This window comes from Stegostoma tigrinum, chromosome 21, assembly GCF_030684315.1.
Source record: "Stegostoma tigrinum isolate sSteTig4 chromosome 21, sSteTig4.hap1, whole genome shotgun sequence".
NCBI lineage: Eukaryota > Metazoa > Chordata > Chondrichthyes > Orectolobiformes > Stegostomatidae > Stegostoma > Stegostoma tigrinum.
Window position 1 is genome coordinate 42,645,128 of NC_081374.1, and position 14,313 is coordinate 42,659,440.

Sequence of the window (14,313 nt, forward strand, 5' to 3'; positions counted from 1 at the left end):
TAAAAAGCAGGACAAATCCAACTTGACCAATTACGACTCTATCTTTTCTTCATCATCAGCAAAATGCTGGAACATGTCATTAACAGCGCTATCAAGTAGCACCTGCTCAGCAATAGCCTGCTCAGTAATGGCTAGTTTGATTTCTGTCGGGGCCACTCAGCTCTTGACGTCAATACAGCCTTGGTTCAAACATGGGCAAAAGAACTGAATTCCAGAGCTGAGGTGAGAGTGGCAGCCCTTGACATCAAAGCTGCATTTGACCAAGTTCAGAAAAGGTAATGGACTGGCTACCAGGGTAAGCAGGAACAACAAAGGATATCCATGAGTTAAAAAGTCTTCTAGCAGAGAGACAGTTAATAGAGCATGCAACATCAAGATCAGAAGTACAGTCTACAGTCTTCAAACCAAAGACTTACCAATCTTCCAAAGAACGCATCCTAAAAGAATTGAAAAGGTTAGGAGTAGCTTGAATTTATAAAGTCAGGCAAGTGGTTGAGATAAGGTAATAGGAAGTGTAAATATATCCAGTAAAGTAAGAATGTTAACGATAAAGGAAACAAAATACTTGAAGGGAGAGATGTTGTGAAAGGTAATGGCTCTGAATAGATTGATGTTGGTAATTGTCTCAGGTGGGTAGCACTTGAAATTAGACTTTCTGCTCCAGAGTTTGGGTCAGTATCACCGCACCACAAGACCCTTAGAGCCAGTCAAAGCAGAGAATATTGATGTGAGCATCTGTTGACTAACAATTATCATGGAGGCTCGGTTTCAATTGCAGATTTATGAATTGAATTGATATTCTACCAGCTGTCTCGGTGGGATATGAAGACAGTTCCCTCAGTCATTAGCCAGGGCCTCTGAATTACTCATCTTTCCCACCACACCACCTCTTCCCCCATATGTGAGGCTATTTTCAGTTGCATTTCTTCCTATTTTGACCCCTCAGAAAACAATGAAGAATGACCAGCTGCCAGGGCATGTTACAGAAGCAAAATGCTTCCAAGTAATGCCACATTTGCATGAACCAACTGACCTCCCTTCTGAGTGAAGGATAACGTACTAACATATGGACGAGTTACATAGGCAGTGGACAGGAAATATTAGGTTATAGAAAGGAAGAACAAGATTGTGGACAGGAGTAGCCAGCCAACAAGGATACCTCTGAGGCACTGGTAGACATTGAGAGGCCAGCTCATGACCAAAGAAAGGAGAACCCAGGTCCATGTTGCATTGAAGGAGGTCACTAACATATTTAATCTTGCTATTGAGATGGCACTCAGCCTATGAGGAGAATGCACACAGCAGACTTTGCTATGGGTTCCCATTCATCAACAACTGTGAAGCAGGCCTAATTAAATAGAATATATACTGCTTCAGGTTACTGCTTGTTTGATTTGCCACTTCATTTACTGTTCAGTCGGTACTAGTGCCCGGGGTCCCTGCCAATTTGTCATTAAAACATCGATGTTATTTTGACAGAGATAGTAGGAACTGCCAATGCTGGATAATCTGAGATAACAAGGTGTGGAGGTGGATGAACACAGCAGGCCAAGCAGCATCATAGGAGCAGGAAAGCTGACATTTTGGGCCTAGAAATGCTATTTTAGCATTATTTTGAAGTTCACACATTTTCCTACTTCTAACTTCTTAAACTCCAAAGAGTGTTGATTTGGGAGCAAAATGTTTGCGCTAACCTGAGGTTACGAAAGCTGCCGTAGGAATAGCAAATAAGCAAAAGAATGATCCGAGGCTGAAGCTGATGACGATCTAAAAGAAGAAAGGCTGGAAATAATCATTGTTTAAGACAATTAGTGGCTGAAATGGCTAACAGACATCATGCAATAACTGCTGCCCATCAGGAAGTAAAAGACTGTTCCCCGGGAGGATCTAACTACGTCTGTGCTTGTTACTTGTTCAATGTGAGAAGATTTCAGCACTTCATTGAGGACTTATTCTTAGGTTGAGCCTGAGGTCTCATAAGAGACCCTCAAATATCCTCAAGTGCAGTATAAATAGTCATTTGGTAACAAGTAGTAAACAGTTCCATTTGACAAGATCAAGCAAAAACCGAAAGAAATGCAGATGCTGTAAATCAGGAACAAAAACTAAAGTTGCTGGAAAAGCTCGGCAGATCTGGCACATCTGTGAAGAAAAAAATCAGAGTTAATGTTTCGGGTCCGCTAACCCTTCCTCACTTCTTTTTCAGCAACTTTTGTTTTTAACAAGATCAAGCCCTCTTCTGCCTAAGACATTTGATATCAGCAATGTAGACTGATACCAAGGCAGATTGGTCAGAGTGAATCTATCCAGGGTGTCCCACATAGTATCAACATTTGCAATGACATTCAGCAGACCCATCACATCTATGAAGAGAAATAGAGTTTACATATCAGGCCAATGAACCTACAACATAGGTTGTGAGGAAAGCTCTATGATCTATGTTTCCTTCCACTGGTACTGTCTTCCCTGCTGACTTTCTCTAGCTCTTGTTTTAAATTCGCAGAATCCCCACCAGCTCCCAATGACAGTTTTCTGAGATAGATTCGCCTCTGCAGATACTCACGTAAGTGATAGCAGCAAGCTCCTGACGTACATTTGAATGGCCATGCCTTCCCCTCTCAGGGTTGATTCCATTGTCAAACACTGTAAACCTAGTCCCCATCAGGTTTGACCTTTAAGAGTTCAAAGAGATAAAAATGACACTGGTGTACATCAACAGGCAAATGTTTATCCACGCTGTCACAAAGAGGGCAAGAGAGAGACTTGGCATGGTGACTGTATGAACAATGACAGACAAAGTAAGGATTCTCTGTCTTATCTTGTTCAGCGCAATTTGTTAACACCTCATGCATCATAATTCATAGGACAGAATCTTGTTCCTGAAACAACTGACCATTCACTGAAAGACTGGCATCCTGTGTGTCTGTGCCATCTTTAAAGGGCACTGTGCACTTGGATGGGCACTGACATTCCAAAGCCATGTCCCACAAAGGCTCATGTTCTTCCACTCCCACTATCGCCTGCAACACCTTCCCTCACTTGTTCTCATTGACTGCTCCCTGTATGGCTTCTCTGCTACCTCCTCTGTCCCTCTGTACACTTCCTTAACTTTACCCCACCTGCACCAGTACTAACAGCCATGCCATCCATTGTAAATCTCACATATTAGCCCCAATTTTTCATTGCAAGGGAAGACGTCCCATGAAAAGGCAGAGATAGCCTGAATGGGTATGGGGGTATTTGTATCCTCACACTCCATGAAGAGAAACACCTGGGCCTTGAAGCAGATGACTGCTCCTGTGGGGATGCAGAAACATTCATTTCCCATCAATCAAGTATGTTCCACATTTCATTCCATTGTAACTCTGGTTACAGCTTAACTGAACTTGTCCTTACCCTTAACAACTTCTCTTTCAAGTCCTCACACTTTCTACAGACAAAAGGGGGTGGCCATGTGTACCCACATGGGCCCAAACTATGCCTGCCACTTTATAGGTCACATGGAACAATCCCTCTTCTGCAGCTGCACTGGCCCTAAGCCCCACCTCTTCCTCTATTATATCGATGGCTGTATTGGCACCGCCTTGTGCTCCCACAAGGAGCTTGAATGGTTCATCAACTTCACTAACACCTTCCACCCCAACCTTAAGTTCACCTGGACCATCTCTGGTACCTCTCTCTCCTTCCTGGACCTCTCTGTCTCCAACCCTGGTGACCTCCAAACTGATATCTATTTCAATCACTCTGACTCCCACAGCTACCTATTATACACCTCGTCTCATCCAACTTCCTGCAAGAATGGGATCCCCTACTCCCAATTCTTCCGCCTCCACTGCGTTTGCTTTCAAGGTGGGGTGTTCCACTCCTGAACATCGCAGATCTCCTCTTATTTCAGGACCGCAACCAACCCCTTCAGTGGTTGAAAATGCTCTCAATAGCATCTCTTGCATTTCCCACACCTCTGCCCTCACATCCCCTTCCTGCAACAGAAACAAAGACAGAATCCCTCTTGTCCTCATGTATCACCCCACGAACCTCCGGCTTCAACGTATCATTCTCCGCCACTTCCACGACCTGCAATCTGACCCCACAGCCAAGGTTATATTTCCTTCCCCACCCCTATCTGCCTTCTGTAGAGACCGTGCTCTCTGCAACTCCCTCGTCCGCTCCACACTCCTCACTTGCCCTGTCACCGCAGTCACTGCAATCGCAGGAAGTGCTACACCTGCCCCTACACCTCCCTCCTCACCCCCATCCCAGGCCCCAAAAAACCTTCCACATCAGACAGATGTTCACCTGCACTCCCGCTAATGTGGTCTATCGCATCTGCTGTTCCCGATGTGGCCTCCTCTACATCGGTGAGACCAAGCGGAGGCCTTGCTAGACTTGGCCACAAATCTCCAACAGCCCACATTGTTCAGGCATCTATAAGATTCTTCTCATAGATTCCACAGCCTATCAGAAATCATCTGAGTGAGGTGAAAAATGGGGTATAATATGATACCAATTTGGCAATAAACAATCTCGGAAGCTCCTCTCCTGCTCTCCTTTATATCCTGTAAAACAATCCAGTCAGTTGCACTCCCCTCGGCCATCTCTAGAGCTCTATAAGTCTACTTTCTTCAAGTGTCCACCCAAATTTCCTTTGCAGTCATTAACCACCTCTGCTTCCTCCATCCTTGGAGATAGCGTTTCCAGCTCTTTGCCACCTCTTATTTGGAAAAACATCTCCCTCAACTGCTTCTTGCATTTCTCGCTTTGAATTTCTGTGGCCCTGGATTTTGTACAATCAGCTCATGGGAGGCATTTCTCTTTGTCTACCTTACTTAAACCTGCTTCTTCTACACTGCTAACAAATCTCAGACTAGGTCCTCCGACCCTTATACACTTATATTTACATTTCTAACCATTCATTCCTGGTATATGGCATTGCTGACTGAGCCAACATTTATTGCCCATCTCTAGTTGCCTTTGACAAGTTGGTGGTAAATGTTTGCTGTCCATTTGGTGTTGGTAAACCCACAATACTTTTGGGAAGGGAATTTCAGGATTTTGAAACGAACATGCTGATGGTGGTGTCCCATACATCTGTTGCTGTTACCCTTAGGTTGAAGTAGACTTTGGAAGGTGCCTTGTCTAAGGATCCTTGGTGAATGTCTGCAGTGCATCTTGTAGATAGTACATACTGCTGCTACAGAGTGTCAGTGGTGGGAGCGGATGCTTGTGAATATGGTGCCAGTCAAGCAGGCTGCTTTGCCCTGGAAGATGTCAAGCTTCTTGAGTGTTGCTGGAGCTGCACTCATTCGGGCAAGTGGGGAGTATTCCATCACACTCCTGACTTGTAACTTATAGATGGTTTACACGCTCTGGGGGGACAGGAGGTGAAATTACTTGCTGTAGGATTCCAAGCCTCTGGCCTGCTGTAGTAGCCACTCTAATTATATGGCTAGTCCAGTTCAGCTTCTGGTCAATGGTAACACCAGTGTTGTTGATAGTGTGGGCTCCAGGGCTATTAACACCAATAAATGCCAGGAGGCCATGGCTAGATTCCTCTTGTTAAACATGGTCATTACCTTGCACTGGTGCCATGAGAATTACACTTGCATTTTGTCAACCCAAGCCTGGATATTTGCTACTTTTGGAAGTGGAAATATATTAGGTATGAGAGGAATTGTGAATGATGCAGAACATCGTGCAACCAATAGCAAATATCCCTACTTTGGACCTTAAGATGGAGGGAAGGTGAAGGAGCATTGAAACATTTTAGTTAATTTATTTATATAAATTTAGATCTTAAGTTTGCACATATTTTAAGTTTATCCCAATATTTATATTTACTCAGTGAAGTCATTGCCCTCTACACTTTTGAAGTATCCAGCCCTGCTTCCAGGTGAATAAAATGTGAGGCTGGATAAACACAGCAGGCCAAGCAGCATCTTGGCCTGCTGTGTTCATCCAGCCTCACATTTTATTATGATGTAAGCTTTTGTGCTCCTGAGATGCTGCTTGGCCTGCTGTGTTCATCCAGCCTCACATTTTATTATCTTGGAATTCTCCAGCATCTGCAGTTCCCATTATCTCTGCTTCCAGGTGAAATGTTTTCCAGCACCAGGGACAGCTCCACCACAGAGAAAAGTGGATACAGTTGCCACACTCTCAGATTCTCACCTTTCCCCCTCTTTATTCTTTGTTTCTATATCAACACGTTCAGAGATGTCACTGTAGATCAGTGGGATACTCGGAAGATCTGAGGCATTGATTCCTGACAGCTCGTTCCCTGGCTTTATGTTGGTGTGGTGTTTCCCACAAGAGAGAATGTCTTCTATATATCCAGGAGGGAATGAGTCTACTGTGAATTTCTCAATTGTTTACATTGGAGACTCCTAATTGTGGCAATTGGTTTCCATATGCATCCCACAGCCCAAGTGACCAAAATAACTTTCTGACTTAAAAAGACTTACAGATTAATAAATATTCCTTGGAGTTACTCAATTGTCCTATAGACACTGTCAAGGAAGAAAGTACAGATTATAATTGGGCTATTGGAAATAATTCTTGCAAAATATAATGACAATATTCTATTTATTATCTGAGATGCAGTGATTGGTTACATCCCGTTACTACATTTCAATTGCTTTGTTATGGCTCTTTCTTAACCTGTTGTCAATGACTACAGATGCTTGATGTGCTTGGCACTGATGAGCTGTAAGAGAGAAAATAAGTCAAATTTTATAATCTCAATGTCAACAAGCTAGCACATATTCCTCTGAGATGTGATGACCTTCAGCAGTGCTGAACAGAATGGTCAAAAGAATCAGAGGGAGCTGGTCACTTTGGAATGCCTCATACAACATGTAGAAGCTGACTGTAGGTGGGATTAAGGTGTGGTGCATGTCATCTACTTTCCTATTCACATGCTACAACAGACTGAAGCAGAGGGGAGACTGAAGATTTTGGAAAGTGGGTCTTTCAGCCAGTGGGAAACTTTGCAATATCCACAAGGAAAGACCTGGGGTTCAAGATTCAAGCTGAGCTGAGAGTACACTCCTGTCAGAAAGACAGGACCATTTGGGTTAGTAATTAAATTTGGGATGGAGAAAGTTAATCAATGCTCCCTCGGAGAAATATCGTAATACATTGAGTTTGCCTGGGTTTGAAACTGCATACTCGAGGTAAAAATCAGAAAGGGTGGAAACTACTCTTGAGAGGTACTACAGTGCAGACAGTATTGCTCAACCATTCCCCATCCATGTGCTCCATCGATCATCAGTGTTATCAACTCTAGTGCACAACAGACAATTGATCACTACCTTCAGGGTTTTGATGATCACAAATACTGTGGGCAGTTTTAAACTTCTTATCTAAGGAAGGATGTAAATTCATTGGAGATGGCTCAGGGGTGGGTTACCAGATTGTTAACTATAATTAGTGGGTTTTTCAGTATTTGAGGATACCTTGGGCAGGCTGTGCTTGTTTCCAAGGAGTTTAAAAGTGTGAAGGGTGACTTGACTGAAGTGTATAATATCTTGAATGGACAGGCCAATGATCTTTCCTCTTGTGGGTGAGTTCAAAACTAGGAGCAAGTGTTTTAAATTAGGATTCACTCTTTTCAGACTAAGATGAGGAGAGCATTTTATTTTCTCAGAGCATTGTGAGAGTTTGGAACTATTTCTCTCAGAAAGCATGGGAGGCAGCCTTATTATTTAAGGCAGAGCTAGATTTTTGGTCGGGGAATCAAAGGTTATTGGGATTGGTGGAAATGTGAATTTGAAACATAGATGGAACAGCTGTGATTTTATAGAATGGCGGATCAGGTTCAAGGGGCAGAATAGTCTCTATCGGCTCCCATTTTGAATAGTCAACACAATACCTTGGCCTGCATTCTCCAGTACAGAGGCAATGCTACGAGAGCAGGTGAGTTCCAGAATGGAAACATGTGATGGTATGATATCAGATTGGTGTTGTGAATAGGAGCTAGCCAGAAGGGACCAGTAAATGGTAGCCAGCACAACCTGAGCTTTCCAATGAAGTTTTCTCCCCCTCGGGATAGGTCTGTTGGATCGATTGAAATGAGGTAGTTCGATGTCTTGCTTTTTTTCCGCTTCCTGCCGGCCAACAAGAAAACCTGGGACAAGAGACAGTCTTATTTAGAAAGCAATTAATACCCATAGGAGACAATGGTGTAATGTCTGCATCAACATTCCAAATAGGCATCAGGTCAACACAGACTGGTCCATACCGCAGCACACGAAACATTACATTTGCACCTGTGGACAGGTATAAAGTGAGCTCTAGTGTGGTGTATTATGATCTAATGGGCAGCCTCAATTGTCATTATGTGACTGTATTATTTTCATTTTATATGAAAATGCTTTTGGGGCTACTCTGGTAACTCCGCTGACAGAGCTCATAACTCTAGTTATGAGCTACAGTTACTGACACTCCCCGTTCTCTGACAGCTTTTAAAACTAGCTCAGCAAAGTGAAGGAACCTTAACAACTTCATTTAAACGTTATCAAACAGTCCCCACAATGCAATTCTGTACCACACTAATATTGATGGTGAAGGGAAGTCCATTGACATACATTGAATATTGTCTGAGAAATCATACACTGTTCTCACAAAGGATATCTGCTTGTACCCATCTGTCACCTCTTTATCGGTAATAACTAAGAATAGACTGACATTGTGTGGAGCTCCAGGTGAGACCGGCACTGAGTGTATAGAACACCAGGTTGGAAAGTAAGATATAAGGAGCACAGAATGAGAATTCAAAGGGGTGTAGACAGATTAAATGAGTGGATTAGAACAAATATAATGTGGGGAAATGTGAGATTATCCATTTTGTATGGAGAAAAAAGTAAAGTAGATTATTTTGGAATGAGTGGGACATGCAGCTTTGGAGCATGGATACCATTGAACATGAATCACAGAATTGAAACATGCAGGTACCGGAATTGGTTGGTTAAGCAAATGGTATGGTAGCCTTTATGACACAGGAATTGGGATAAAGAAGTGATAGAGTCTTACTGCAATTGGTGAGATTAGTAAACCAGAAGGAAAAAGCAGTAAAACTTGCAAATTGCACATGCTGATCCAATTCGTATAGTATACTTCAAATTGGAGGTCCAGTATGACCAACATCATAGAATCATAGAATCTCTACAGTGTGGAAACAGGCCCTTTGGCTCAACAAGTCCACACCAACTCCCAGAGCATCCCACCCAGATTCATCCTCCTAACCTACACGTATCTATACAAATATCTAAATTTCCTAAGAATCATAATAACCCAAATTCTGTCAGATATTTTCCCTGGTAGGGATTCTAGAACAGCGATGTCCAATACACTAACTACCTGTCACATGTAACAAAATGCTCAGCGACATGGTGAATCGATGATGTTCATTTTTAGAACCATACTGCATTGCATTATAGATGCAAACATGGTTGTAGTTATGGTTATCGCATGCTAGACTGCTAATTCTCATCTGACCTTAGGAGCAAGGATGAGGCAAACACTTTGATGTTAGACAGAATTTGCAGATCAAACAGGCCACATCTGTGCTTACCAGAATGCAGGTATATCTGCCTTAATGCATGTTTGGTTAACGTGAATTGGCTGTGACGCGATGAATGAATTTATGCCATTTGGATAATGCAAATTTTCTGCTGGTACAGGTGTAGACATTTTCTATAGCGATTTTCTATAATGTGATTTTCGATAGCAGGAGGTCAAACAAGGATGTAACTATTGTGCTATAGGAGAACTATCTGTATATCCAACTCTTATCTTCCATGCTACTCAGGTGTATGTTCAATGAAACAAGAAAAGTAATCTGGAAGAAGAGTTGAGGGAGGGGATCACAGTCAGACCAGAACCAGAAATGTTCCTCACTCTTCGCAAAAGGACATGCACAGCTAGGACCCACAGTGGTGCCCGTATCATTTTATCTTTTATTGGGAGGAAGCGAGATGTGTAAAAGGGGAAGTTGTTCAATAAGAGAACAAAGTTGGCCAATGGAGAAGGGTGGGGTTGAATAGAAACCTTTTGGGTCTCTATTTGAGAAAAATGTTCTCAAGGGAATTTCTCAAGCTGCCCTGTCGGGGGATGGGAGTATTAGACATCTGTGGTGAAGAGGAGACAGATAAGATCAAGAAATTGAAAACTGCTAAAAACATGGGAAAACTTCAGAACAGATGTAGATTGACAGGGATTAAATAAGAGGGCAAAAGTAGAGTCAAGATAGAAGAAACCAGGTCAATCAGTCTGAAACAAAAAGCTTCCCACATGATTTTACGGATTTTGTAAATGAGGTAGATGTGAGGTTTTTAATGATTGGCTGACTATGAAGAAGGAAGCAAAATAGAACTTTAACACTGTTTCTCTTCCATCAGATGCTGTCAGACATGCTGAGTATTTCCAGCATTTTCCATTTTTATTTCAGATTTCCAACATCTGCAGAATTTTGTTTTTGGAATAAAAATAGTCTGCCATTGTTGTAACCTTCCCCATTACTGTTCTCCCTGTGATGCTTTCAGATCTGGAAGGGCACACTATTTGGTAGTTTGACAGAACTGCCAGGATTTGGAAGGACAGTAGCCCATTGCATCTTCAAATGTTGTGATATGGGATGTTAACTGAAGAAGTAAGTTTTATTTATCTAGTAGTAGGCAACATTGTCAAACAGTTGAAGTATGTAAGTGGCAGACAGCACCACAGTACTGTCAATTAGGTTACAATTATTCAGTTTCCTTAAGGGAGTACAGCAACATCCAAATGCCTATAGCCTTCACCTCTATAGTTCTGTTGAAACAAGCAATTGAATGAATATCTTAAAAAATTACCTCATGGGTTGTGAAAACCATTGTCAAGGGCAGCATCTGTTGCCCATTTCTAATTCCCCTCTGACTGAATGGTTTCATACGCCATTTCAGAGGGAGGTTAGGAGTCAACAACATGGCTGTGGGCCTGGAGTCACATGTAGACCCGGTAAGGATGGCAGATTTTTTCCCCCAAGGGATCTGAGTGAAGGGGAGGGGAGATTTTGAAGCTTGTGAAATCCACATTGATACCATTGCGCTGCAGGGTTCCCAAGCAGAATATGAGTTGCAGTTCCTGCAATATTCGGGTGGCATCATTGTGGCACTGCAGGAGGCCCAGGATGGACATGTCATCCAAGGAGTGAGGGAGAAGTTGAAATGGTTCGCGACTGGAAGGTGCAGTTGTTTATGGTGAACCGAGTATAGGTCTTCTGAAAAGTGGTTCCCAAGCCTCCACTTGATTTCCCCAATGTAGAGGAAGCCACAACAGGTACAGCAGTTGCAGTATACCACATTGGCAAGTGTGCAGGTGAACATCTGCTTGATGTGGAAAGTCATCTTGGGGCCAGGGATGTGGGTGAGGGAGGAGGTGTGGGGGCAAGTGTAGCACTTCCTGTGGTTGCAGGGAAAAGTGCCGGGTGTAGTGGGGTTGGAGGGGAGTGTGGAGCGGACAAGGGAGTCCCGGAGACAGTGGTCTTTCCGAAAGGCAGGCAAGGGTGGGGTTGGAAAAATGTCCTGGGTGGTGGGGTCGGATTGTAGATGGCGGAAGTGTCGGAGGATGATGCGTTGTATCTGGAGGTTGGTGGGGCGGTATGTGAGGACAAGGGCAATTCTCTTTTGGCAGTTATTGTGGGGAGGTGGTGTGAGGGATGAGTTGCGGGAAATGCGGGAGACACGGTCAAGGGCATTCTCGACCACTGCTGAGTGGGGAAGTTGCAGTCCTTGAAGAATGAGGACATCTGGGATGTACGGGAGTGGAATGCCTCATCCTGGGAGCAGATGGGTGCATCCCAAAACCAGTCCAGCTCATCCCCGCCTCCCTAAGCTGTTCTTCTTCTCACCTATCCCCTCCTCCCACCTCAAGCCGCACCTACATTTCCTACCTACTAACCTCATCCCACCCCCCCCGACCTGTCCGTCCTCCCCGGACTGACCTATCCCCTCCCTACCTCCCCACCTATGCTCACCTCTACAGGCTCCATCCCCGCCCCTTTAGGTTGTCTGTCTCCTCTCCACCTATCTTCTCCTCTATTCACCTTCGATCTGCCTCCCCCTCTCCCACTATTTATTTCAGAGCCCTCTCCCCATCCCCCTTTTCTGATGACGGGCCTAGGCCCGAAACATCAGTTTTTGTGCTCCTAAGATGCTGCTTGGCCTGCTGTGCTCATCCAGCTCCACATTTTGTTATCTCTTATATTTTGTGACGTAATTTGGTTACAAAACCTTTTTGAAGCTGGTCACTTAGCTGTTGCACCGAGTTTTTTGGTCTTGAGTGCTGATGATTTCAATTTTTGAATCTAGTTCCAAAGGTTTCCAAGTTGTTTCATTGACATTGCAGGTGCTTTGTGCCATGAGGCAACACACATTACCATTTGTTTGGCAAACTCAAAATCCCATTGGACAGGACCAATAGAATCATGAGCACGATCTTTGGTTAATATTGTGTTCTGGAATGTGGAGATATTGTGCAAAAGTAGGTGGACAATTAACCGAAACCTTATGCCAAGTGGAGCAGATTCAAAGGGTCAAATAATGTACTGTGTTCCTATTTCTCATTTAAGAATCCCTACAATGAGGAAGCAGGCCATTCAGCCCATACCACCCTGCTGAAGAACATCTCACCTGCACCCCTACCCAATCTCTGTAACCCTGCATTTTCCTATGGCTAATCCAGCTAGCTACGCACCCCTACGCTATGAGCAATTTAGCACAACCAATCCACCTAATCTGTGCATCTTTGGACTGTGGGAGGAAACTGGAGCACCTGGAGGAAACCCACACAGACACAGGAAGAACATGCAAACTGCACACAGACAGTAGCGCAAGGCTGGAATCAAACCCAGACCCCTGGTGCTGTGAGGCAGCAGTGCTAACCTCTGAGCCACTGCACCACCGTGCCACCTCTTATGTTGTAAGAGGTTTTGTGTGGAGCTCTGTGCTGAAGTCCCCAGTGGGAATCTGTGCTGGGGTTCTGCAGAGAACTCTGCGCTGAAGCTCTGAGCTGAGATTCATTTGGAGCTCCGTGCTGTGGCTCGTTTGGAGCTCCATGCTAAGGCTCGTTTGGAGCTCTTTGCTGAAGCTCTGTGCTACGGTTCAATTGAGCTCCGTGCTGTGGCTCGTTGGGGCTCCATGCTGTGGCTCGTTTGGAGATCCGTGCTGAAGCTCTGTGCAAGGGTTCAATTGAACTCTGTGCTGGGACTCATTTGGAGCTCTTTGCTGAGGCTCTGTACAGACTTTTTGAACTGTATTAATGTTCATGGCTGCTTCATTTATAAGTGATATTTTTAAAGCTTGTCTTTTGTAGACCATTGGAACAATGACTAATTCCTTGGGGGCAGTTTCACTGCTAATAAGTGGCAAACAACATTATAGTTTGATAAAGTCTTGTCTGACTGTTAATTGTTTCTCACTTGCCAAGCATTGTTCCCTGTCAAACGTCCTTCTGTTCACACTTTGAAGACTGGAGGTCAATCCTACTAAGAACAGTGAAAGCTCACTCAGAGAAATTCCTGAGATAAAAGCTGAACCCAATTCCTATAGAAACCAGACCTGAGGGTTCATCTCGAACAGCAGCAGCTAAAGAAACATAGCCATTTTCTCTGTAGACTTGCTCTACCTTTTTACTCTCATCTGTGTCCAGATGTAGGTAATAGGTGGGATAAAGGCCTCGATCCATGCCTTTCTTGTCTCTTGTAACTTTGCATTTGATGGTCATGCCTTGTGCTGCAGGTGTCAAGACAAACTTCTCCAGGTCATTGATCTCAACGATGGGTGACTCTGCCCGAGATATGACACTGTCCTGGAAACAAACAGAAAATGAGGAGTTATCTGCTGCATGCTGGATGTTGACTCAATCCTCTCTGCCCTGCTGTGGTAGACATGTCCCTGTTCCATCTTCTGTTGAGCTATCACTGGATGATCCAGTAGACCTCCCGCTTCATCTATGTGGGAGTATCAACATCACAATTCATGAACAACATTAATGAGTTTTTTTGTGTAAACCTTTAATATTAATGGCTGATCAAGATTGAGGGTGGGAATCTTAACTCATTGCTGGTTTATGCAATAACCAGTCTCATTGGAAGCAGCAACCATTACAAATGACAAGACTCATTAACAAGCTACAGCTGACTTTCACACCAGGAGTAAGGTCAAACAGGCTAGAGGAATTTTGCCTGGTTTTGGGTCATAGAATCATAGAGTAGTAGAGACCCACAACATGGAGACACGACTTTTGGTTCAAACTGGTCCATGCCAACCACAATAACCC

General features: G+C 43.8%; 1 protein-coding gene across 11 annotated transcripts in view; it reads right to left on the bottom strand.

Annotated features, from left to right (window-relative positions):
• Nucleotides 1–14,313, bottom strand: part of LOC125462715 (tubby-related protein 3-like) — a 108,629-nt gene that overhangs the window by 9,856 nt on the left and 84,460 nt on the right. For all 11 annotated transcript variants that reach the window (XM_048552969.1, XM_048552968.1, XM_048552978.1 and 8 more), the window contains 3 exons: nt 13,660–13,842; nt 8,013–8,125; nt 2,564–2,672 (listed from right to left, as the gene is read on the bottom strand). In XM_048552969.1, coding sequence (XP_048408926.1) covers nt 2,564–2,672; nt 8,013–8,125; nt 13,660–13,842 — 405 coding nt within the window. The remainder of the gene's footprint in view (nt 1–2,563; nt 2,673–8,012; nt 8,126–13,659; nt 13,843–14,313) is intronic.